The sequence below is a fragment of the Megascapheus bottae genome, chromosome 10 (genome assembly GCF_031878675.1).
Source record: "Megascapheus bottae isolate mThoBot1 chromosome 10, mThoBot2.hap1, whole genome shotgun sequence".
NCBI lineage: Eukaryota > Metazoa > Chordata > Mammalia > Rodentia > Geomyidae > Megascapheus > Megascapheus bottae.
In genome coordinates, this window is record NC_143518.1 from 43,118,723 (window position 1) to 43,144,192 (window position 25,470).

The 25,470-nt window shown below is 44.7% G+C and overlaps 1 protein-coding gene across 3 annotated transcripts in view; it reads left to right on the forward strand.

Annotated features, from left to right (window-relative positions):
• Positions 1-25,470, forward strand: part of Susd4 (sushi domain containing 4) — a 110,362-nt gene extending 84,892 nt beyond the window's left edge. For 2 of the 3 annotated variants that reach the window (XM_090341138.1, XM_090341139.1), the window contains 4 exons: positions 19,581-19,772; positions 21,084-21,225; positions 22,601-22,983; positions 23,899-25,470. In XM_090341138.1, coding sequence (XP_090197264.1) covers positions 19,581-19,772; positions 21,084-21,225; positions 22,601-22,983; positions 23,899-23,927 — 746 coding nt within the window. In that variant the 3' untranslated portion in view covers positions 23,928-25,470. Of the gene's footprint in view, positions 1-19,573; positions 19,773-21,083; positions 21,226-22,600; positions 22,984-23,898 lie in introns of all 3 variants that reach the window. The other variant, XM_090341137.1, reaches the window with a different exon arrangement.

Consider the following 25,470-nt stretch of genomic DNA (forward strand, 5'->3'; position numbering starts at 1 on the left):
CTGAGGATTTTGTAAGATCCAGAACACATAGTTATGTAACTTATACAGGTCTCTGCCATTCTGGGGCTTGTACCTGCAGATGGAGCTAGGTTCATAATATTGTATTTATCAGTTGTCCAAGGACCCTGGTAGAAGAGATTGTTACTTACTGTGAGGCTACTGAGACGAGCCGAGAAGTAGCATGTTCATGGTTATGAAAGAACTAGGAGAGGCGTGTACATAAGCCACTTGTAGCTGGGTGGGGCTTGGTGTGCTTGTCTGTCTGTGTCCTTCCATGAGCAGAGCTGGTGCTGTGGTTGCTACAGCTTCCTCTGGGATCATGTGGACAGTGATTTTCCATCCTCAGGACTTTCTCATCATCATGACTAGCATTTCTTCCAGACATGAGTAAAACTGGCCCCATTAAAAGCCCAACAAAGTGAGCACTGGTGGCTCATGTCTGTAATCCTTGTTACTCAAAAGGCTGAGATCTGAGGATTGTGGTTCAAAGTCAGCCTGGCAGAAAAGTCCATGAGACTCTTATCTCCAATTAATTACCCCCAAATCCAGAAGTAGGAGCTGAAGCTCAAGTGATGGAGTGCTATCCTTGAGCACAAATGCTCAGAGACAGCACATAGGGCCTGAGTTTAAGCTCTAGAACTAGCGTGTACACACACACACACACACACACACACACACACACACACACACACAGACAGCCAAACATCTTTTAAAACAATAATGCACAATTTTTGTCTCTAAATCCAACCAGTCCCCCAACTGAGAATACCCGAAGTGATAGCACCATTCCTCTTTCTCCCCCAGCTCGCATGAACAGAGATGGAAGTTTGATCAGAGTGTGCTGGATTGAATCACAGAGAAGGCAGCAATGTGATTCCCTAGAAACCCACTGGTGCCTGAAGGTCCGTTTTAGGTCTACATCCTTTTATAAGAAAAGTAAAAAAAAATAAGAAGTGTTTGGACAAACGTGAAATAACTTGAAAGGTTCCAATTTGAGATCAAAACCCAGGGCCAGCTTCGATGTGAATGGTTCCCAGTCCTCAAGTTGCATTTTGCAATGTACTTTGTTCCCAAGTCAAAATGCATTCAGGTACAAGAGATGCCTGGCCTTAGAGGCACCCGCCACAGTTTTCTCCCTCCAGGAATCCTGCTGTCACTCTGAAGTGCCCTGGGACTTCAAAGCCAATAAGATGGTGGGAACAGGAAATGCACGGCTGAAAAACAGGACCTCATCAAATGAGAAACCTGCCTTCTTTAGGAGAACAGAGAGAAAGAGAGAGAGCCTCTGAGAGGCTGGGGTCCATAGAGTCCACCAGCAGCATACTGCTCCCAGATAGAAAAGTAAACGCTAAGAGGAGACTAGGGTTGTTTTCAGGGAGGTGGTCCATCATGGGGTTGAAGGCACGGCTCAGTTGGTAGAGCACTAGCCAGTGAGCGAAAGTGAGGGAAATTTGGTACCTACCAAATTTGAGTCCCAGATTTGGACCTACAATGAAAAGAAAGGAAAAGAAATAAATGATGGTCCATGATGATGAGACGCAGTCTCATCTTTTCACATCCCCAAAACAGAGCCCCTCTTCCAGTAGCTCTTGTATCCTTGCTTCATCACTTCTCATCAGGCAAGCAAGGGAGACTCATTCTTTTGCCTTCTTCCATGGGGATCCAAGCAAGAAAGCCTTGGATTAGATCCAGACATCAATTCACTGGAGATAGCTGTCTTGGTCTTCAAGAAGAACAAGGGAAGTGTCAAGAATCACATTAGAGATTTCATGCTGTGGATTATGTCTTTTATTTGTTCATTTCTGCGGTGCTGGCAGCTGACTCCATGCATGCTACATAAGATATCCAGCCCTTGTTTTATTTTTCTGTTGTTGTTTTAGAGATAGTCTTGATATGTAACCCAGACTGGCCTCGATCTCATATTCCTCAGTTCTGGAATTACAAAGCATGTATCACCATGCCCAGTTTCATAATGATGATTTTGAATTACTGATCACCAAATACAGAACATAGAAGACTATAGATATCCCTAGTACCTAACTCTTCTCCCCCCTCCCCTGCCTCAGCAACACTAGAGGTGAACTGGGTTGGCCACAGCCTGGTGACCATCTCACATGAGGAGAACACATGCCCTACCATCTTCTCTGCCTCCTTCCCTCACTTGCATTCTTTTTTTTAATATTTTTATTGTAATTAATAAAAGGGTTACATGATATTTGCCAGATAGAGGGTGCATTAATTCACATACATTGATACCCTTTCACATGTCTTGGTCCCCATTACCCTCCCCCCCACCCCCCCTTCTTGGTTTTCCCCCCTCCCTATCCAAATTCAAATAACCAAATACAAATAAATCCAATATATCAGATAACAAATATATCAGATAACTGTAACAATATGAGATACCCAAGGGACAGCAAAAGAGATGAGAGATAACATAGTACATTAAGGACAACAATCATTCATTATATGGCTTTTGTTTCAATATCCTGGAGGTCCTTTCAATTAGCTTCATACTATATGGCCTTATGTATCAAGGTTTTGCTCTATTGCAGATCTCTGCTAGTAGAGCCCAAGGTTTCTACTGATTATGACGAATGAGGGAAACCATTGAGCCTAAGTTCCTTTGAGTCTGGCTTACTTCACTTAATATGATTTTTTCTAAGTCTTTCCATTTCCTAACAAATGGGGAGATGTCGTTTTTTCTGACAGCAGCATAGAATTCCATTGTGTACAAATACCACAACTTGTTGATCCACTCATCAACGGAGGGACATCTAGGTTGGTTCCATATCTTTGCTATGGTGAATAATGCTGCAATGAACATTGTTGTGCTAGTGGATTTAGTATGCCCTAGTTTCTGGATGGTTGGGTAAATGCCAAGTAGTGGAATTGCTGGGTCATAGGGGATTTCTATGTTTAGCCTTTTGAGGCACTGCCATACTGCTTTCCATAGTGGTTGAATAGTTTGCACTCCCACCAACAGTGTAGTAGTGATCCCTCCTGGCCACATCCCCTCCAGCATCTGTTATTATTCGTTTTCCTGATCCTGGCCATTCTAACTCTAAGATTCCACCTCACTTGCATTCTTGAGCAGGGAGGAACTGAACTTCTCCTGATTAACTCATGACAAACAGTTCATTCTCCCTTCCTGCTTTTGTAGTCATGCTATGTAGCATGTTTTCATGCCTAAAACTGCCCTTTTAACATTTTGAATACCTCTCCCATGCCAGGTGCTGTGGAGGTACCTTTATTATGTGACCCCCTCCTAACCAGACATAGGAAGCAAGTATGTGCCAATAGCAGATGAGGAGACTGGGTTTCAGAAAAACTCCATCCTTTCCTAAGGTTACCTCTTCATCAACAGCCCAGCCCATGCATCTCCTCAGCCCATACCTGCTGCTAACGCCACTCTTCTAATGCACCTACGACATCAGGCTCTGGGTTCCAGTCCCAGCCCTGTCCTTGGGAAGAGGATCTCTGAGGCTCCTTCTTGCCAGCCACATTCTTTAACTGTTCATGCCAAAATACACTGTGTCTAGCCTGAATGCCTTGTCATGGACCAGCTCAGGGAAGCAGGTGACCAGGTAAAGATGTGGGATGCTGAACGCGCTCCTCCCCACAGCATCATCGCAGATACTATGCAGAGTCAACTCAAGGGGATCCCCTCACTAGGAAGGAGCGAGGACAGGAGTATGCAACCCCTTATTTGTGACAGGTCATAGACATCTTTATTCAACAAGCAAGTTCTAAGCATAGCGATTCTATGCCTGGAAAGAAAGCAGCCCAGTGGCCACCTTTGGGCTCCAGCTGAAGAGCACATCCAATGCAGTCATCCTGCTTCCTTCACTACACTACACTGCCATCTCTGGCGAGACTGGATCCCGGCCACTGAGGTTAATTCACCCAGCCACCCAAGGGACCCAAGGGTAATCTCTTCATCCTTTACTGTTTCCTATCAAGTAGATGGATTTTTAGTGCATAAAATGTTTTGGAGCTGGAGGAGCTATCCTGTGGAATTCCCCTTAACCTGCACTGTCTACAACACTGGGCATGTGGGAGGATTCTTTCCTGTTCCCTCTGTCCCATCCTCCCTCTTTTCCAGGTAAAGCTGTAGTACTGACCAGTGCTGGACTGAGTGCTATGGGACTGCTGCTTGTTAGAATTCAGATCTCGCTCGCTCGCTCGCCTGGGCTGAAAATGATAATGACAGTGACCAACTGGTCACCCAATACCCTTCTCCCCTGTCACTCCCTCTGAGCAGACCAAGGGTCTGGGACACGGTCTCCATTAGCCTCTCCTGGCCCTTCAGGTTCCCTGCAGACTCACCCAGGATGCTGCTGGCAGCTGGATCCAGGATGAAATTAAATCTGCAAAAACTGAAGAAAAGGGCAGTAAATGCCGTTTTTCTCTCCTTTCTTCCTGGGTAGCATTGGGACTTCTAGCCTCAAGAGATGGAAGGAAGCCCTCTGATTTATCTTCTTGGCCCAGGTGAACCCCTTCTCTCCACTTCACTAACTTGAGAGGGTTTTAAGAGCTCAGGTAATAAATTCTGGCCCGGTGGTTTTGGACTATCTTCCTTCAAGCTCAAATGCCCAGGAAGTGCCTTGGAAAGCAAAGAGTGAAGGCCAGGTCACTTAGTTCTAGGCTGTTCCCACTCCTGTGGGTTTGGTTTTACATATTTACCTAGTATGCTCCCACTCAAGATTTATTTGAGGAAAGAATTTGCCAGTGTAGTCTGGAAACCAAACCCTTAATTCTGCCTTCTCAGGAACTTGAGACCAAAAAAAGTGAATCAATTGCTGGGATCACGAAGAAATTCCATTACCTCAGATACCCAGTTTTCAAGTGTGTAAGTGGATGGCTAGTTTTTAACCCTAATTAGGATCTCGGCTAACAGTCAAAGTCTTATGGGAATTTTAGGCCTCATTCTCAAAAACATTAGGATCTTCACTTGCTTTGAAGACACGTATATGTCCATTCCCTCTCATGTGTGACATTAGCTTGTAAAGCCCTGTCTGAAATAAGTAGAGGTCAGTTTGTGAGTGGAAATGCGTTCTTCGGTCTGGGTGCGGGTTAGTGGGTTACACCCTCTTCTTGCTCTTCAGATATCCACAATTGAAAGGCCTGTGGCTGGCACTGTTCATGGGGGAGCTACCTTCTCTGTGGCTCTGACCAGGATATTTTATTAGCAGCAAGTGCAAAATAGCAAATATACCTGCTAATTCATTGTTCAACAAGCAATAGTAAATTATCTGGAGATCATTTCCACGTACTGCACTTACATGACAGTGAGGTGATGACAAGACAATAGCTTCTTGCTTGCCTCAGCAGGGCTTTCAGGGATCTCCATGTACAGCTCTTTCCTTTTCTGCAGTGAGGAATTGCCCATTGATGGTTTTTTTTTTTTTTGTCATATAGCACTCTGTACCACAGGGAGATTGTGCCACAGCATCAAGAAGCTTCATTCTTCTCATCTACTCTTCCCCCGCCCCATATTGAATCAGAAAACCCTGGTCTTTTGACTCTAAGAAAATAAAAAGACCTTATTCCTGTTTTTCAAGTAGACCCAAGTTCTTAGGCTTTGCTGCTATTCCTTCCTAGACTCTTTTTCTTCTAATCTGACAGACCATCCTAAACATCTCCCTCCTATCTGTTCTTCATTAGCTCTGGCCCCCCAGCAGATCTGGCCTTGCCATCTTGCTCTATATTGCCTTGTTGTAAATGTGACCATCCATCCTTGATCTCTCTTGAATTTCTGAAATTGACTTCCTTTACTTCAGACCACACTTAAGAAATTTTGTGTAGGGGTCAAAGGAACAGGACAGGGCAGCAAAGCTGAGAGCCTCAGTGTTCTGAACAGTGTCCCCTACCAAATCAAGAAAGAGAACCCTAAAAAAGCATTCCAACAATCCTTCCTCCTACACTTTCACACTCAGAGGAGACCCCACCAAACCTGTCCTTAACACAGCTAGCTCCCCGCCTCTCCCTGGCCCCAGGAGGGCACCAGTCCAGTTCTACAATTTGAACATTCTCTGGCACAGGGGTTGGCCATAGGGTTATTCCTTCCTTGAGTTGATTGTCCTCTTGTATTTTCCTTGTAATCAGTTTGTGTTTCCATAAAGTCCACAGACATGCATGCTGAGGTCTTTGTTTTGTAGTATCTAAACGGCAGCTTACCAAAAGAACCAAAGAACTAAACAACAGTGAAACCATGACCAATGTTCCGAGTCCCTCAACTTGTGGCTAGAGGGTGACTTCATGATGCTCAGAAAATAAATGGCCACTACCAATGGGAAATTCTCTGTGTTTGTCTTTAAACTCGAGGATATCTTCTCCATCCCTGCTGCAGGCAGGATTTATTACCTTCTTGCCTCTCTGGAAAGTGAGATGACTTGTATTTCATAGTAATAAAACCTCTTGCAATCAGGTGCAACAGAGAAGGCCATAAATCCCCTGAGTCACTCTGGGGCTGTGTCGGGCTGAGAGGCACTTGGCAGTACAGTATTTGACAGAATGTATTCTGTTTGGGTCATTCTTGCCTCTCATTTCCTTTTTCCTTCTCTTCTCCATCTCCCACCCTATCCCCACTTTACTTTATAAAGCACTTCCAGAATTGCCTGCCTCTTTTCCCAAAGTAACCTCAGCTGGGTAGGAAGCAAGTGAGAAAAAGCCACGCCTGTCCTTGTTCATCTCTACCAGGGGATTCTTTTTCTTGGTAGACCCTGCCTGTGCCTGCAATCATTTTCTCCTTTTGTCCAGAAGACTTTTGAGTTTAGTTTTGTACAATAGCCTACCTGACTATAAACTGCACCCCGCTACCTCTGAAGTAAAAAATGTTTTAAGATGACAATGCTTCATTCACAGCTCAGCTTTCTCCCAGGAACCACCTTCTGAGTCAAAGCCTAGGACTTTGCTCATATTCTATCCGGTTCGTCTTCCAGCGGGAGAAAACCCACTGCATTTTCTAACCTCTTTCAGTGACAGGATAGGATTTAATAAGCGATTTGGACCATTAAGAAGTTGGAAATATGGTTAGATTTTTTTTGAGACAGCCAATTATATTGAAATTCAGATTTAAAACTAGTCTGTATCTCAAGCTATCATAAGGGAATAACTTGCCGACATCAGTCTATTTTCATACCATAAGTATCTTATTCAGAGAATTTTTTTTATACTGGGAAGAAAAGTAAATGTATAGGAAGCTGAGAAGTCAAGAATTTTCAAAACAGCCAGGACTAAAATAATAGGGAAACAGAACCTTAACTCAAGCATACTGTGGGACGTGTTTAACAACATGGTAGCCTTTTGCATTCATTGTGAGTATCTCTTTTGCACCCCAGCTTGGTTCCTGCTGACACCTCCCACCAGAGAATTACAGTTATCTTTTCAGGAAATGCTGGAAATCTGAGGACTTGGACTCAGCCTCTTTATATGGCTTTTACCCCACCCTGCCCACTGCTGCATGTCCCATAAGTTAACTGTTTTAAGACCATAGTTAACCTTTAGTTCAGTCAGAGAAACTCTCAGGGTCCAATTACTCCAGATGGGCATTCTGGCACAATCTAGGAAACTCTTATGCTACCTCTGGCTCCTGGGATAAGGATGGAGTCATGTTTACTAGAACTCCTGTAACAAAGTTCTGCAGAGCAGGTGGTTTAGAACAGTCTACAGGACTCTACTTCCTCTGAGATTGGAGGAGCATCCTTCCTCGCTTCTGATGTGGCCATGGTCATTGGGGTTTCCGGGTTTGCAGTGACTCCCTCTCATCTCCTCTGTTATCACACCCTGTTCTCCAAGTATCTGTTTTCTTGTGTGCATCTCTTCTTTCTGTGTCTCTCCACCTTTTCTGGTGAGGTCATTTGGAGTCAAGGCCCTACCCTTCCATAGTATGACCCATTTTTTTCATATATTTTATTGTAATTAATAGAAGGGTTACATTATATTCATCAGAAGGTACATTACTTCACATACATTGATACCCTTTCTCATGTCTTGATCCCCATTTCCCTCCCCCCACCCCCGCCCCTCATCTTGTTTTCCCCCCTTCCCTATCCTATTTCAAATAACCAAATAAGCATATACAATATATCAGATAACAAGTTGAAATACTGTAACAATAGACCCATCTTAACTTAATTCCATATAGCCAATTTCAAAATTTGGTCAACTTCCCCAGCATTCGGATTTTAGCATCATAAGAATGTGAGGCACAGAAAGAAACATGCCATTCAGTCTCCCTGCAGACTTCTCTGTTTTCTCCCTGTCTTTTGCTTCCAGAGCAACATAGCTATTGACTTTTTTTTAACTTTCGGTAGTTGAATAAAGGAGTTTCCATTCCATATGGCTTTATATGAGTGCAGTGCATCTGAGTCGATGTCACATCTTTCATCCCTGAAGCTGTTGTCTTTAACTCTTCCCAAACCTCAGTTGTCTAGTTGGCTTGCTTATTGTTCACTGCTTTTCCATACCAACAGAGCACATAGTGCTAGGGCTTCTCCAGCTCACCTTTTCCCCAGCTCTGTAAGTATCATGACCTTTCCAAACTAACTAAGCACACACAATGCATGCTTAGCAGATAAAAGCAACCACTGGGAGGCCAGTCAGTCTCTTTCTTCTATATGCCCTTAAAACCCCACGAGATGGCTAGGGAGTGCCATGAAGGATTCAGAGTCAACCTCACACAAGGCACAGACACAGCTCTGCTTGCTGTTCAATCACCAGATGACCTTTGGACAAATAGCTTCATCTTTCTGAGCTTCAAAAGGGAGTCATAGCAGTATCTACTGTGTAGAGCCATTGTTAGATTAAGCAAAATAGGCATGAGGTATGGTAGTTGTAACCAGAGCTTGCATTTTTATCTCATTGCTGATAATGTTGCTAGAAATTATAACTGTCTCTTTTTATTGAGCAGCTAATTTTATTCTAGGCACTCTGTGCTTGCTGGTTTACAGACAGTATTTCTAATTCTTATAAAAGACCTACAATGTTGGCATCATTATTACTGCTTTACAGGCAGTAGACACTAAAGCTCAGATAGTGAGTAAAGGAGAAATGAATGAAAATGAAAATAAAATAATAAAATTAAAAAGGAAGTAAAATGTGCAAGGCCTTGTAGTTCTAAGTGCCTGATCCTTGTGTCCAGCACTGCTGCGTGGTCTCTGGTTAAAACACTGCTTGTTAGGCCCTGGCTGTTTTTCTTCCCTTACATTGTGGCTCTCACCTTCTCCTCTCTTGTCCTGTTCGTGTCTTTTCCTTTTCTTCTTCTTCTTGGCACTGCCCATGCTTTCTAAGTTTGCTTCTCAAGTTTGTTCTGATGTCTGAAAAGCATAATGCTTCCTTCTTACAGAATGGCATGCTTCTTTTTATTCACGGGATTCAGAGAAACTGGTCAAATTAATTCTAACCTGTTGATCTTAGAACTTTCATTGCCTAAAGTGTAGCTATTTGTCATCTATGTGTGCTTTTAAACCATACCCAGAACTACACATACACAACCCATACACATACAGCTTAACGTAGAACATGCTGGGTGAGTTTCCAATATTATTAATTGACTTCTCAAATATTGATCTCCTTATCTGTTAGAACTTGCTATTAGATAAAAGGGGGAGACACCAACGTCTTAAGGGAAAAATGTGGCACAAAACCTTAAGATACAGAAAATTCCATACCTTAGTTTATCTGTGTGCCACTGTGACCTAGGGCTAGAAGGAGAATTTGAAAATCACCAGAGTTAGGTATACAGGCAACATTGAACTCCAGCGTTGCCTCCATAGTAGAAGGATTACTGAGAGAGGCAGAAAGGAATCCCACTAAATGTGGAATTGTGCCTTACTTTGTGGGCCACATAACTCTTTTTAATCTTGCTTCCCTTAAAAAAAAAAATGAAGATGTCAGGCACTAAGGGACCACGCCTGTAATCATAGCTACTTAGGGGGCTGAGATCTGAAGACTGAAGCTTGAAGTCAGCCTAGGCAGGAAAGTCTGTGAGACTCATACTTGTGTGGCTTAAGTGGTATAGTGCCAGTCTTGAATGTAAAAAGCTCAGAGACAGTGCCCAGGTGTCGCTGCCTGCTGCAACAACGCATCACTTCGGAGGCGGACTGAGAATGATCACAGACTCAAATAGCTGCAAGCAGGGGGTTTTATTTCTCTCTCCTTTCTTCTCTCTCTCTCTGCCTTTCTCCTTCCCCTTGCCTTTTTCTCCGGAAATCCTACACTATTTACATCCTTAAACAGCCCCTCACAATAAAGGTCAACTGCACAAGTAGCAAACAAACATGAAAAAAATCTAGTGATCCACTCTATCCACAAGCACGGAAGAAACAAATCAACAAATGCAAAGAAACTTCCTGGTCAGCAAGTACTGACTCATTAGTGAGCTGCCAGGTGCCATCTTACAATCTTACTTCCTCAGGAGGCTGAAAGCAATGTCTCTAACACCCAGGTCCTGAGTTCAAGCTCTAGTATTATCACAGAAAGGAGGGGAGGGAGGGAGAGAGAGAATGGGAGGAGGAAAATATGAAAGAAAAAGAGAAAGAAAATGAAGATACCCTGAGGAATTGCAGATTATGTATCAAAAAGGGTCACAGCCTTCCCATCGCTGGGACACCACTGATGCCTTGTGATTTCCCCCTCTCAGTGGTGGGGGAGCCATCCTCAATTTAGCCAGTGCTCTGGCCTGTGCCAGGAAGCACAGTCCCATCCACGTTTGATTTCAGTGCCACTCTTCCACTGCTGCCCACACTGTCAGTGTCAGTCACAGCTTTACACCTGCTCCCTCACCTGTGCGCGCCTTCGTGGGTTCCAAGCAGCAGCAACACCAAGCATGTTGCAGATTGCCTTAGTGAAACATCACCTTTGCTTTTGTGCTGGATTTTCACAGCTGTCATTGGACACACTGTGATTCTTCGGGGGCACCCTAATGTGCTGACTCTAATACAGAGACCAGCTCGAGAGCCCCTCCCTCTAGGGTGACTAGCTAATATTGATCATAAATTTGATCCAGCAGCACATCTTCGAGGTAAACACCATGTTCTATCCAGCCTTGTGAACATTTTCTTCCTTGGGTGGACACTTTTATTGGCCTTCCATGTTGTTACAATAAAAGTGGAAAATGTAATGTGCTGTATAATGTTTATTGATTTTTTTTCCCCTTGGGCTAAAAGCAAAGGTGTAGCCTTGGAAACAGCTGTGATTTTTGCATGGAGAGTCCCATGCTGCTCCCTGGAATTATTATACAAGCTTAGATCCAACAGGAGACAAGCTGATGCGATGGCAGGCTTGACCATGAGAAGGCAGGGGCACTGCTAAGGGCAAGACTTGGGTGACTCTGTACAGGTCAGAGGGAGACAGCCTTTGTGTGCCTGGTCTCTCAGAGCTGTGCAGTTTGCTGGATTGTCTTGAGATAATTCCCCTCCAGTACACTGAATCACGTGTACTAGAGTCTCCCACCTCCTGCCCATTCTCATGCCCAGCTGAGGTCAAGATTCTGGCAGCTTTCATACTCATTGCCCCTTAACTCAGCTACAAAAGTTTCCTCAGGGTTTGCATAGCATTGTGAATCACCTGGGAGTCTAACTAACAAGAAGTTTCTCATTCAATAGGTTTTGGGTGTGGCTAGAGTCTCTGTGCATTTGTGTTTCTGCTGTTGCTTTGTTTTTTGGTGCTGAAGATTAAACCTTGGCATCTTGTGTACTAGACCAGAGATCTGCCCTTTGAGCTATGCTCTGGGTCCTTTTGTTTTGCTTTGTTTTTATTTCTTTATTTTTATTTAATGTATAGAGGAGTTACGTTAAATTCGCCAGATAGTAGGTGCATTACTTCTCACACATTGATACCCCTTCTCATGTTTTTGTCCCCATTTCCCTTCCCCATTCCCTCCCAGTCATCATATACCAGGTAACAAAGTCAGATACAGTAACAATATGAGATTAACCAAAGGGCCACAAAAAAGAAGAGAAATAACATAGTACATTAAGAACAACAAGCACAAGATAAACCTCTTGTTTCCATATCCTGGAGATCCTTTCATTTAGCCTCATTCTATATGACCTTATGTATCTAGGTTTTGTGCTATTATAATCCTCTGCTAGGATGTGTGCTAATAAGGGAAATCATTGAGCCTTATGTATGATTGTCTCAATAGATGCAGAAAAGGCATTTGACAAGTTCCAACACAACTTTATGCTAAAAGAAACTAGGAATCCATGGAATATTCCCCAGTATAATAAAGGCTGTGTTATGACAAACCTACAGCTAGCATTATACTTAATGGCAGAAAACTAAAGTCATTTCTTCTAAAATCAGGAATGAAACAAGGATGCCCACTCTCTCCACTTCTCTTTAATAGACTATTAGAATTCCTAGCCAGAGCAATACGGCAAAAAACAAGCATAAAGGGGATCCAAATAGGGAACAAGGAAGTGAAACTTTCCCTTTTTGCCGATGACATGGTTTTGCTTTGCTTTTTGAGACAAGATCTGTCTGCTAGCTTCTTCTGGATGACCCCAAACTTGTGATCCTCTTGGCTCCATCTCTTGGACAACTGGAATTACAGGAATGTGCCACTACACCTAGACTGAGCCTGTGCATTTCTGAGCTCCTAGTTGATTCCACCACTGTTAGACTCCCATTTAGCTAAGCAGGGGCCTGGTGGAGAGGGATAGCCCACTAGTTCCAGAGTGATAGCCCACTAGTTCCAGAGTGTCATATGCCTCAATCCCTAGCAGGTGGAAAATGGAGAGAGCTTGATTGGTTTTTTTTTCCCCAGCTCTCTATGACAACTGTAATAGGCAGTGCTTTTCAACACTAACTACCAGGTAGAGTCACCCAAAAGGTTGTAAAGGCAAAGAGGAGAGTCACCATTGGATTTGGCCACCTGAAAGTCAAAGAGAAAAACCAACTTGAACTCATTGTATGTCTGGAGTAAATCCTGTTTCATTAGCAGTGTATCGTCAAGACCAGAACTCAACTGGCTAGATGGACAAAGCTCTCCCAGTGTTTCTAGTGTACAAATAGAGCCAAAGAACCACTGATTCAAGAAATTAAGACACTCTTTAAATATAGCCTCGAATGGCAACAAGGGTGAGTGCTGAGCAGGTTCCAGCAGCTAATCCTGTTTCACAGAATAAATTCTTATCTGTTACTCATTTCTTAGGCCAGCTGTTTATGGTAGACCATTGCTATGAAAATCCCCCAAATGCATAATGGCTCAAACATAATAGAAGTTAAGTCTCTTTTCTGTGCCTCTCAGTTGGTCTCTGTTGAAGCAGAGGACCTGTGGTCAGAGGTTATGGGAGCCATTCCTTAACTTGATATCAGTCAAGTCAGCCGTCACCAGGCATCAGACAATCAGCAAAATACTCCCCTTTCCATAAACACTCTAGCCACTTCACCTTGTGTCCATGCTAGGGGTATAGGCCCCTGCCTCTGAAAATAAAGCAATCTTACTACCTAGTGTGAACTTCCATTAGCAAGCTACTTGCCAAGGCCCCATTTGCTCTTACAAGCCTCACAAAAGCTCCAGTGAGTAGATTTCACTTGTTTGATAAAGGAGGAAGCTCAGTTGGAAGGTGGAGGGAACACTTCCTGACTCAATATGCAAGGCCAGCAATACCCTAACATCACAAACAGACCAAGAGGGTACAAAAAAGCTATAGATTTGCATCTCATGAAAATAGACATAGAAACCCTCAACAAATATTAGTTGATCACATCCAACATTAAAAATCATACATTGCTAATGAAACGGGATTTACCCTAGATGTAAATGAGTTGAAGTTGTTTTTCTCCAGGTGACTATGACTTTCATGTGGCCAAATCCAGTGGTCATTCTCCTCTTCCCATTGTTCTCAACTTGCTGAGACCACTCCCTTTTCCTCAAAGGTCTTTCATCTGTGTTTCTGTGAAATACCCCAATCTGCTCTGCCCATCTCCCTTGCCTTCTCCCGTGTCTCAGCATATGGATTGGGACCCTTTCACCTTTTCCTCAATCTCTGTCCTAGGTGAGCTCATGAAATTCCATGGTGGAAAATATCATCTCTGGGCCCATGACCCCAGAGCTCGAAATTCTTCCTAGACCTTTTCTCCACCTTCTGATTGACATGTGACTGATTCACTTGGCAGTTCAAACCCAACCAAAGGCAAAGCCAAGCTCGTTTCCACTCCCTCACCCATGAAACATCTACCATGGTAATGGCACCACTGTCAACTCAGATCAGAAGAGGCATTATTTTCTCCTAGGATACCCCAAATCCACTACCTCTCCCTACTACCTTTTCAGCTGCCAGTGTTCTGTTCCGGGCTGCCATTGTCCTTGGTACAGTCACTTCCTAACAGCCCTGCCATGTCTTTGCCTGCTCTCCTGCAGTCTGAGCTGCCTTTTAAACTCTGTCTTACTTTTCACAGTATCCCTTTATGCTTCTGACAAAAAGCCCAATTTCCTGCCCTGAGGCCATGGAACTCACACACATACATGCTCTTTCCCATCTACTTCCCCCCATGTGCTATGTGTGCAGAACTCCCTTCTTCTGGTCCATGGGGCTGCCATGAAAACTCCCATCCAGTGCCCCTAGCCTCCCCACAGTATGCCTGGCATGCTCTTCTCCCACACTTCTTGAGCAGGTCCTTTGCTCAAGGACCTGAACCAAGTATTTGTGTGTGCATTTGTGTTGGGTGGAATCCATCCTTCCTATCGTCATCATGGAAGGATGGATGTTTGTCTTGCAACAAATACACAAGGACCAACACTATTATATGCAATAAGGTGGATTCTTGGGATAAAAGGGAAAACATAATCTCACTTGCACATTTAATCATTAAAGTTGCCTGTACTCACATGACATTTAAATAATAGAAATTGAATAGAAATACTTGAAATAGTTTCTAGTTGACATATATTTTTTATTATTATGGATGTTTTATCAAAGTCAAATCCACTTTCCTATTTCTTTTGTCATGGACTAGAAAAAACCCAGTGCTGGTATGGAATTCCATTAGGAATAAAGCTGTTCTAGATTTCAGTTGAAAAGTCATTTCCTTTGGGGCTTTCCCTGAATAGCTCATGGGAAATAGTTGCTCCTTCTCATACTGTTAAGTCTCTTTTCTGTGCCTCTCAGTGGTCTCTGTTGAAGCAGAGAACCTATGGTCAGAAGCTATGTGAGCCACTCCTTAACTTGAAATCAGTCAGTCAGCAGTCACCAGGCAGGCAGCAAAATTCTCCCCCCTCCCCAGAAACTTCACCTTGTGTCTATGCTAGGGTTATAAGGTGCTGCCTCTGAAAAATAAGTACCTGGTGAGAACCTCAATTAGCAAGCTATCTGCTACTTCACTCTTAATCCTCACAGAAGCTCTTTGATTTCACTTGGAAACTGAGTGTTAGAGGTGGAGGGAACACTTCCTGAGTCATTCTGCAAAGCCAGTATTACCCTAACATCACAAACAGACCAAGACATTACAAGAAATCTAAAGATCGGCATCTCAAGAGTATAGGTGTAGGGGCCGGGAGTTTGGCCTAGTGGTTAAAGTGCTTGCCTAGCATGCATGAAGACCCGGGTTCGATTCCTCGGTACCACATACATACAAAAAAAGCCGGAAGTGGTGCTGAGGCTCAAGTGGTAGAGCTCTAGCCTTGAGAAAGTCCAAGGACAGTGCTCAGGCCCTGAGCTCAAGCCCAGGACTGGCAAAAAAAAAAAAAAAAAAAAGAGTATAGGTGTAGAAACCCCCAACAAGTATTAGTTGATCAGCTCTAACATTAAAACTTATACACTGCTAGTGAAACATGATTCACTCCAGACTTACAATGAGTTATTAGGGCACACACACTTAAGTCAAGAAGCATCTAGGTAAACAATACTGTTATTACTAGATACAGATGTATCCTAAGGAAGCTGGCATTTGTGCTGGACTTAATCTGAAAAGGGCAAGAGACAGAAGAGGTGAGAAGAGGACTTCGTGGAAGGGAAAGAAGCTCCCCGTGAACTTTCCAGGAGGCTGGATAGGGAGATTGGGGGACAGGGAGAACTTATTTGGGGAATCTGAAATCTCATAACAAGCTTTTGGCTCACTATCCAACCCTAGCTCAGGCCTTTCTTAGCCAACACAGTTTTTGTTTATATAAAACCTGCATAAAAACTGTTCTGCAGCCCTTGGTGTATTCTGAGCCCCTGGTGTTATTCTGAGAAGAACCAAACAAGGAACAGAGCATTGACACACGGTGGACAGTAATTGTTCTCCACTTTTGATTGAACCTCAACAAGGCTTTGCTTGGACTCTGCTTTGTAGCCACTAAATGTCCAGACTACAAACCTCATCAGAGCAGCCACTGTGCTGATCATTCTTGAAGTGGCAAGAAAGTGTTCTTTAAATTAAGTTGCAGAAGAATCCATGCCACCCACAGGTTTCCACATGTATGTTTTGCTTAAAACTAGCAGCTAATAGGATAAGTCACAGGCTGAGAGTAAAGCAGTTTGGAGGTGAAACCATACCACATTGATTTACTGGCACTTTGAGGAAAATATGGATTATGTCAAATGTTAGCCAGGAAAACAGTTAGTAGGGCTCTTTGCCCTGTGCTTGTGGTCTTTGGGTGGGAGTATGTGCTTGTCTGTCTGTCTGTTTACCTGTCTCTGTCTAGAACTGTCTGCCTCTTAGGGACAGTGTGGAAAAGATAGAATAGCAGAATTTGGTTTTTGTCCATGTTAAGCCTGTGTTGGGTAGGAATGGAAGTAGTACCTTTGAACACAAGGTAGTACTCCTTTGAAATTTTAAATCAGCTTCCAGAAGTTTGTAGATGGCAATCGTTATGCTCTTGTTTCTTTCCAAGTCAAAAGAAACATTCCCCTCCTTTGCAGCAAGCCTCATCACATGGGGTTTCCTTTACAGACCAGCTAATGGTTTGCAGGGTGCAGTTATTAGTGTGAAGTGTGAAGATAAATGTTTCCACTTAGAGGAAGTGTATGTCCATTACACACTGCCAACTACGACAGTAATCAGAACGAAACAACCATCCATAGTTGTTATCTAGCCTCCTAAGAAATGGAGACCTTTGTCCAAGTTCTCTAAGGACTGGGGCCACCAGAGGGCAACCTGAAAACTCTCCTTACATAAGGGACCAGGCAGTGGGGCACTGCCTGGGAAGGTTTCGTACTAAATTGCAATTGGGAAAATTAGTCTGGGCAGAAATGCCAACAGCTATTACTTATTAAGTATTTACTGTGTCCCCGATTTTTGTGAATGGAGATTTATACAAATTTCAGTCCTTACAACCCAAGGAGTTGAGACCTTAACAAGTTAAACAGACTGCCTAACACCTTACACCGTATCAGAAGAATGGGAATTTGCACCCAAAATTTGGATGATTCCATACCTTCCCCTACTGAAGAATATAGCAGTACTTTAGCAAATCAGGACTATTAGCCTGAGGGCTAATTCAGTGATTTGAACAATCTAAGTAGAATATGCTACTGATAACAAACTTGCACACATTTATACTCTTTCATGCTGTTTTCTGGCCCTTGAAAACAGTTCAGAGACTTGCTGCGAGGGCCTGCTAGGAAGAGAGCCTGATGCTCTCTCTCTAGTCTTTCATCCAAGTTTTATATATGGTGTACCAACACAATATTTTGATATGCATAGAGATGGTGACATTATTACAGCCAAGCAAGTCATTGCCTCTATCTCCTCATGTTTATCTTTACATGTTAGTGCTGAGAGCTGAAATCCACCCTTAGCAGACTCTGGGACACAGCATAGCATTTTCTAACTACAGGTCACTTCCTGCTGTTGTGGATCTTAAGATGCCCCTCTTGGCTTTTGTACCTTTCCATAATCCATGTAAGCCATAACAGCCTGGAACCCTTTCCTCTCTCTAGATACTCAGGCCTTCTCACTACCCATTTACAATATGTGAGGTCTAAACGAAGGCCTTTACCTTGTCAACATTCCTGAAGACAGCTCGCAGAGACTCCTGTGTTGCATGTAGAGGTGGAAGCTCAGAGATAGGAAAAACACTTGCCCAGCTGTGAGCAATGCAGGAGAAGTTCCCAGATGCTCCTGTCTGGAACACAGGCTCAGCTCCCTTTCCCTTTGTAGTTGCCCGGGACTCACTCGCTTTAAGAGCCAAGCAGATATGCATTGTAGCATGGTTTTCATTAGAGGGATGGGGAGGCCCATCAGCTGGCTTGGCTTGGGACACCATCAAGGGGTCATCCAGTTTTCTAGCCTCCATGGATTCAAGCTGCCAGTGGAGTACTAACTTCCGGTGTGTGGTGGGGGGGGGCCTCAAGTTGTACACCAGTTAATGCAGTAAGTTACTTTCAGAGAGGAGGTCAAAAGATTGCTCTTGCCGAGTACCTGTGGCTCACACCTGTAATCCTAGCTACTCAGGAGCATCATGATTCTAAGCCAGGTCCAATCAGAAAGTCCATGGAACTTATGGACTTTAACAACCAAAAGTTGACCACCTAAAAGCCACAAGTGGACCTGGGACTCAAGTGGTAGAGTGCTAGCCACGAGCAAAAGAGCTCAGGGACACCTCACAGGCCCAACACACACACACACACACACACACACACACACACACACACACAGAGTTGGCTCTTTGCTCAGTTTGTTTTGGGTTTGAGGCCTAACGTCTTAGTAGTGTAGCCTTAAACCTGACATGGTTAAGATTTATCGACTGCTTCCCAACACATGAGTAAGTGGCCATTTACATCTGAATCCTTCTCTAGGAAAGAAAGTTCTTTGTGGCATGAGATGAACACGGTCTTTCCAGTGCAGGAGTTTGAGCTAGTCTTAAATTTTAGCCTATAAATGGAATCTCAAGATGTATATCAATAGTTTTCTTAATCTAACAACTTGGAATATTAGTCAGAAAGCACCACAAGCAACATCTAGATCAAAATAAGCTTCCACCTCACAGCGGAGGGAATCAAGGCTTATAGTGTGTTGGTGTCAGAGGCCAGCATAGAACCCATGGCTCCTAACTCCTGATTCCCATTGGTGTACCTGTGGAATGGGAGTTCATGGCCTGGTTGTTTCAAAAGAAAAGCAAAACACTCACTGTATTGTTCTTTGGCCAAACCCCAGCAGGACCCCGCAGACCAAGTACGGCCACAGCCCTATGATTTGAAGCATCTGAAATAACTACTGTGCTCACAGAAACAGACTTGGCATTGCTGTGCCTTTCAGTATTTTCTTAGTAAATGTCTTAATTTTATTTACTAGGAAGTCTGACACATAATCACATGCATTATTAATAGAGTAACTTTAATACTATCAAATAGGCATACTCTTTGAATTGTAAAGCAAACCTCTCTCATACGATGAATTTTACAATACCACTTGACCGCTGTGCCTGTTCAGAATATTCTAGCAGGCTTGCATTGATTGGCCTTATAGGAGCATACTGAAGAGACAGCCTCTGTTCCTCTGAAAGGCAATTCACCTGTAAGCACTTCTTTAAGCAACTCTGTGTGTGTGTGTGTGTGTGTGTGTGTGTGTGTGTGTGTGTGTGTGTGAACACAGAAAGAGAGAGCTTCCGGTTCTCATACTTTTATTTCCCCCTACTGCCCAAGTTTGTCCGCTACCTCCAATGGTAAGTCACGGAGATTTCATCTGCCACCCGCGGCCTTGTGAGCACTACAACCACGGAACCGTGGTGGAGTTCTACTGTGATCCCGGCTACAGCCTCACCAGTGACTACAAGTATATCACCTGCCAGTATGGAGAGTGGTTTCCTTCCTACCAAGTCTACTGCATCAAATCAGGTGAGGTGGGGAGGCCTGGGATGGGCTGCTTTGACCAAGCTATGTCCTGAGCTGCATCCATCGCCTTCTCACAGCCAGCATCAAGAACAGGCTGTAGAAAGATGTTGAGATAAGGCTGCCAAATGATGGTAGGCCCAGTTTGGGACCTAGAGTATGAACCCACCCATTTTCTAGACTAAAATACCACTCTCCGAACAGGAACCTTATCCCCTGACAGCTATGGAGGAATCTCAGCCTCTATGTACAGTCTTAACTCTAACTCTTCCCCTGGCAAGGACACATGGATGTCACTGGAAGTATGCATGTTGCTCTGGAACCCAAGTAATGCTTGACTCCACTTTTATCCCCCACTGAAGAATGCAGAACAAGATACAAATGGTATGCTGTTCTGCTCTCACTTACACAAATGAAAACAATTTACGAGTTCTATTGCTAGCTAACTAATAACAGGTTACTTATAATTCAGCTTTGCCGCTGATCTCAGCACACATGGATAAATGACCCTATCATTTGCAGGAGGGGGTACCACATATACCCACAGTCTCCTGCCCTTCCCCCTCTCCCCAGTGTTTTCTAGGCCATAACCTCAGCCTGGAGCAGTTAGTGATGTCTAGACACAGCATGGAAGAGAAGTGCTTATTAATGCTGAGTATCTAGAAGTTTACAGATGGGGAGAAAAGTATGATAGAAAGACAGCCCCTGGACATGGATGAGGGGAGAGAGAAGATGGGAAAGAGGAGCTAGGACAGCTAGTGCAAACGGACAGGTGTCTGCTCTGGAAGTGTCTGCTCTACTGCCCCTCACCTGGCAGACATCTGATGGTCAGAAATGATGGAGTGAGAGCCAAGGAATGACCAGCTATGTCCTCTCAGTCTTCCTCTTCCTTGCTTCACCCGATCTTTCTTCACCAATCCAGCAATATGTCATCGATTAGCACCAAGGCCTTAGCCCAGCTTCCACTTACTTAGCCCTTGGTCTAGTTCCAAATAACTTCTTCAGTCTCTCTGTCCAAGAGCAAGCACGTTCATTAGGCTTGTGCCAGGCTTTTGCACTGGGTCTGGGGTATGAACATGCAGGTCTGTCTTCAACTGAGCAGAATCCAAGCTGGAGATGTGCTTTGGTGTCCTGTGGATACAAATGTAATTCAGGATTCATACCAGGTCCATATTGTCCCCATTGAGCTGCTGGCACCAGGTAGAAGACCATAGGTGTTTCATCTGCCAGAAGATTCTAGGGAAGGAACATGAAGGGGGCCTCAATAGGTTGCCACATTTGGGGAACCTCATGTGTGGTTTTGCTCCTTCTCACCAGAGCAAACATGGCCCAGCACCCATGAGACCCTCCTAACCACGTGGAAGATCGTGGCATTCACGGCCACCAGCGTGCTGCTGGTCCTGCTGCTTGTCATCCTGGCCAGGATGTTCCAGACGAAGTTCAAGGCCCATTTCCCCAGGTCAGTGCAACGAAGTGAGGAAGTGCTGAATTCAAAGTACTCTGGGGCAACAGACACTTGAAGGAGTGTCTACTTGCATGTTACCCTAGAAGATGAGACATGTATACACCTGAAGAAGAGACAAGGTCAGGGGTATGTGACATGAGAGCGCAGCCAGTGGGTGAGATGGGGTATCTCAGGAAGGAGACTCATGCATGGGATCCAGGAAAGGGCTGCTGAGAATCTGCCTGAAAAATCGATCTGAGCCTGAGAGTCACCAGCTCTCCATCCTCCCGAGGTGCCCCAGTGTGCTCAGCTTGGAAGGTGTTTTCAGTCCACATGTGTCACTATCCACAGTGACTTAAAGCTTTAGAACAGGAATTTGCTTTTTCTCTCACAGGGCCATTCTAGTCCCTAGAATTACGTGTACCATCCCTGCTTTGGAGATGAGGAGGCTCCCGGCTCTTTCTTCCTTCCAACAATGCCCAGTGGCACTCTCACCTTCACAGGTGTGTGAGCAATGAGGGAAGTGGTACCTTGCAGGAGACAGCACCCACCCCTTACCCTGAGCCTCGTACCCCCAGAACAGCCTCACCTCACTTAGCACTTTTCTCCTTTTCCTGACAACAGGAGACCCACATGGTCACACCTTCAACCCTCCTCAGGCCCAGATGCTGCACACTATCAAGCCAAGCTCCAGAACCTTCCTTCTCCCTTTTTCTCAAATCTGCCCTTGGTGCTCTCACCCCACTCTCTCTCATTATTATTTATTAATCAAGGGACCATGTACTATCACTGAGCAATTACAGTATCTCAGGGTGGCCAGAGGATTACAGAGAGAAAGCAAGGCTGCATGGCTGTGATTGATAGTGCATTAGAGTATTTTAAAAATGGCCCACAGAGCTATTTTTCTACCTATGCCTGGAAGACGCTTCTAGGATATCGACTAAATATTAAGATGTTTTCAAAACATCCTCGAAACTCCTCCACCTGATGCTCTTAATCCGACGAGTCTTCCATCCGATGTTTCTCTCCATTGTTTAGGGAAAGTTGGTCTTACCCACCCTGGCCAGTGGTAGGTTTTCAAGGTCAAGACAAGGGCTGACTTTGTTCTCTGGATCCCACTAGAGAAGACACCAGGCTGATGTTTTCCGTCAGGGTATGTGGGAGGTTGAGGGTCATAGTTGGAGCTTAGTGGACATGCAAAGACTAAAGACTAAAACTCCCTGTCTCTAGAGCATGGCGCATTCACCTGAGCAGACCTAGAAAGGAGGCTGGAATACACCCATGCCACCAACCACATTATGCACCCAGGGACCCCCTAAGGCAAGGCTGGCACTGGTAGCCTCCTCGCTAGGGTGGGGCTCTGATGTGTTCATACTGTTTCCCTGCCCAGGGGGCCTCCCAGGAGTTCCAGCAGCGACCCAGACTTCGTGGTGGTGGACGGCGTGCCCGTCATGCTCCCGTCCTATGACGAGGCAGTGAGTGGCGGCTTGAGTGCCTTGGGCCCTGGATACCTGACTTCCATGGGCCAAGGCTGCCCCTTACCCGTGGATGACCAGAGCCCCCCAGCATACCCTGGCTCTGGGGACACTGACACGGGCCCAGGGGAGTCAGAAACCTGTGACAGCACCTCAGGCTCTTCTGAGCTGCTCCAGAGTCTGTATTCACCTCCCATGTGCCAAGAAGGCGGCTGCACCAGAGCTGACAACCCTGATGCAACTGCTAACACCGAGGGGGAAGTGGCATCCACCAGCCCAGGCATAGACATTGCAGATGGTGAGTGCTTCCCCAGGCTTCCCATAGCCTCCGCACCCCACTTCCCTCCCTGCACCCCCCCTTCTTCCCAGCACAGGGCTGCATTCATCTCCTGGCTTCTCCCTTGGCATCCAGTGCTTCTGGCTCTATCTGTAGAGGCTTTGGGCAAGGCCAGGAAGTGTAAAGAATGATCATTTCTGGAGTAATAAGCCCATTGGTAGACATTTCAGAAGACCCAAAAGGGCACTGGGCCAACCAAAGTTAAAAGGATATGGTGGCCAGTTCTTGTTGTCATAGCTTCTGTATGGCACAGGAGGTTTCTCTTCTTTATCCTGTAATTGGGTAGGGCTCGGGAGCAGGATCTCATACAGGGAAGGAGGAACTATCCACACAAATGTGCCAGGGCTCAGCTGCACCCCAACCCAGAGAAATTCAGTGTGCAGAAAATATCGCTTTTATCTGATAGGAAGCCAGAGGTATAGTTGTACCTGTTTGTAGTGAAAAATAGACTAACTCAAAAAATGTATCTGATTCTTCAGGGCTCTGTTCCCCAGGGTAGGGATGCTCTGGTGTGGCTTTGTTAATGAGAGCAGGAATTCTTGCTTCTATCCACTGTAAATGTCAGTAGTCCCAGAATCCCTTGCCTGCCTACTTCACTGCCTCTCTACACCTGCACTCCCAACTCTTTGGCCTGTGTGATTAAGGGACCCTGTGCTAAACATGTAATTGTTTTTCTGACCTGGGAGTCAGTTTACAATTATTTGTCAGCAAACAGAAATCCTGTGGAGAAGTTGGTTTATTTGATTCCCCTCCCCCGAACTTAATGTTTTCTTCTCATCACCAATCTCTGGAATTATAGCCCGGTTGCAAATTCTGGTGTGTTGGGATTGTACTACGTTTTTTAAAAAAGAAAAATAAACACCTCTTCTTTTACAGAAATTCCTCTGATGGAAGAAGATCCCTAACCAGGTGAAGTCCCTTTGAGAAAAGGAATCTTAAAACCCTGGAACAAGGTCACAGAAGGACAGAGCTCCAAGAGCTGAAGGACATTGTTTTCTAATTGATCTATCTGGGCACCGTGATTCCCATCATGCATTGCCAGTGTAACAGTGAGTCTGATGAACTGCAGGTGCACTGCTTTTAAGTGAGACTCAAGGGTTTACCAAGCCCCCGTGGGGATGAAGGGCAGAGGGGACACCCTTGCGCCTCCCTGGAGGATGGTGTTGCAGTGTGATGTGGGACAGTTCCCCTCACATCCTGCTGACTTTTGTTATGAGTACTCCTTGCTCCTCCGAAAGCATGTCACACATTATGTAAATTAGCTTCTAAAATCTGCTTCAAACTGTCTGGGGACATCAGATTCGGATGGGTCGGTCTCTGCAAAAGATCCCTGCCGAGCAGAACCACCCCCCCTCCACCTCCCAGCACCTTCAGAAAGAACCTGGGCTCCCAAGGAAAAGCTCTCACATGACATCCAGACCATCTTCTTCCATCTGGACATCTCCACTCAAGGCCGGATATGGCAGTTCCAATAACAGAGGAGAGGAAGGGAAAACAGAGCCTGCTTTCTGGAAATGTCTTCAGAAAGTAGCGTTCACACGTACCCTGTGCTGTCTTCTGGTGACATGGCATCAGCATTTGTGTTCAGGGTATGCTGTGTGGACTTGTGGTGTGCAATGAACCTGTGACCTTGCATTTGACGGGAATGTGTGCATTTGCATCTTGTGGAGAAAGTAGCCAAGGTAATATTTGGTTTGGACACTGAAAGAAAAAAGACTCCATTCAGCAATTTATCTGAGTGGTAGTGTCCCTTTCTGGATGGCTATTACATTACCTATACTCTAAAATTTAACTGCTTTTATTTTCCAAATAGAAATGGTTTCTGTAAACCTATGCTGCCTCTGATGAAGGTGTGAATTCAAGCCGGGCACCTGTGGCTCATGTTTGTGATCCTGTCTACTCGAGAGGCTGAAGATCATGGTTGGAAGCTAGTCTGTGCAGGAAAATCTGGGAGATTCTTATCTGCAATTAATCACCAAAAAGCCAGAAGTATGGTTGTGGCTCACATGGTAGGAGCCAGCCTTGAGCAACAAAGCTAAGGGACAGTGCCCAGGCCTTGAGTTCAAGTTCCAATACTGACACACACAAACACACACACACACACACACATACACACACACGCAACCACTACCCCTTCTTGTTTTCACACCTCTGGGTGCCTGGCCATCCCACATTCCCACCAGGGTCTCATGACATCCACTAGGTGATGAACCTAAGAAATAGACTAAAACAAAAATGTTCTGAGTCTGGAAGTGTCTCTTCAAAAACATGTTGGTCTATAGAGTTGCTTCCTTTCCTCCTCTGGGTCTTAGACAAACATAAACAAAACTCTGATCCCATGAAATTGCTGTGCTGACAGAGCAATGAGAGCTGGAAGCTTGATCGAGTCCTGTTTTGTTTTGTTTTGTTTTTTCTTCTTGACACAGACTGATTAAAAATTAAAAAGAA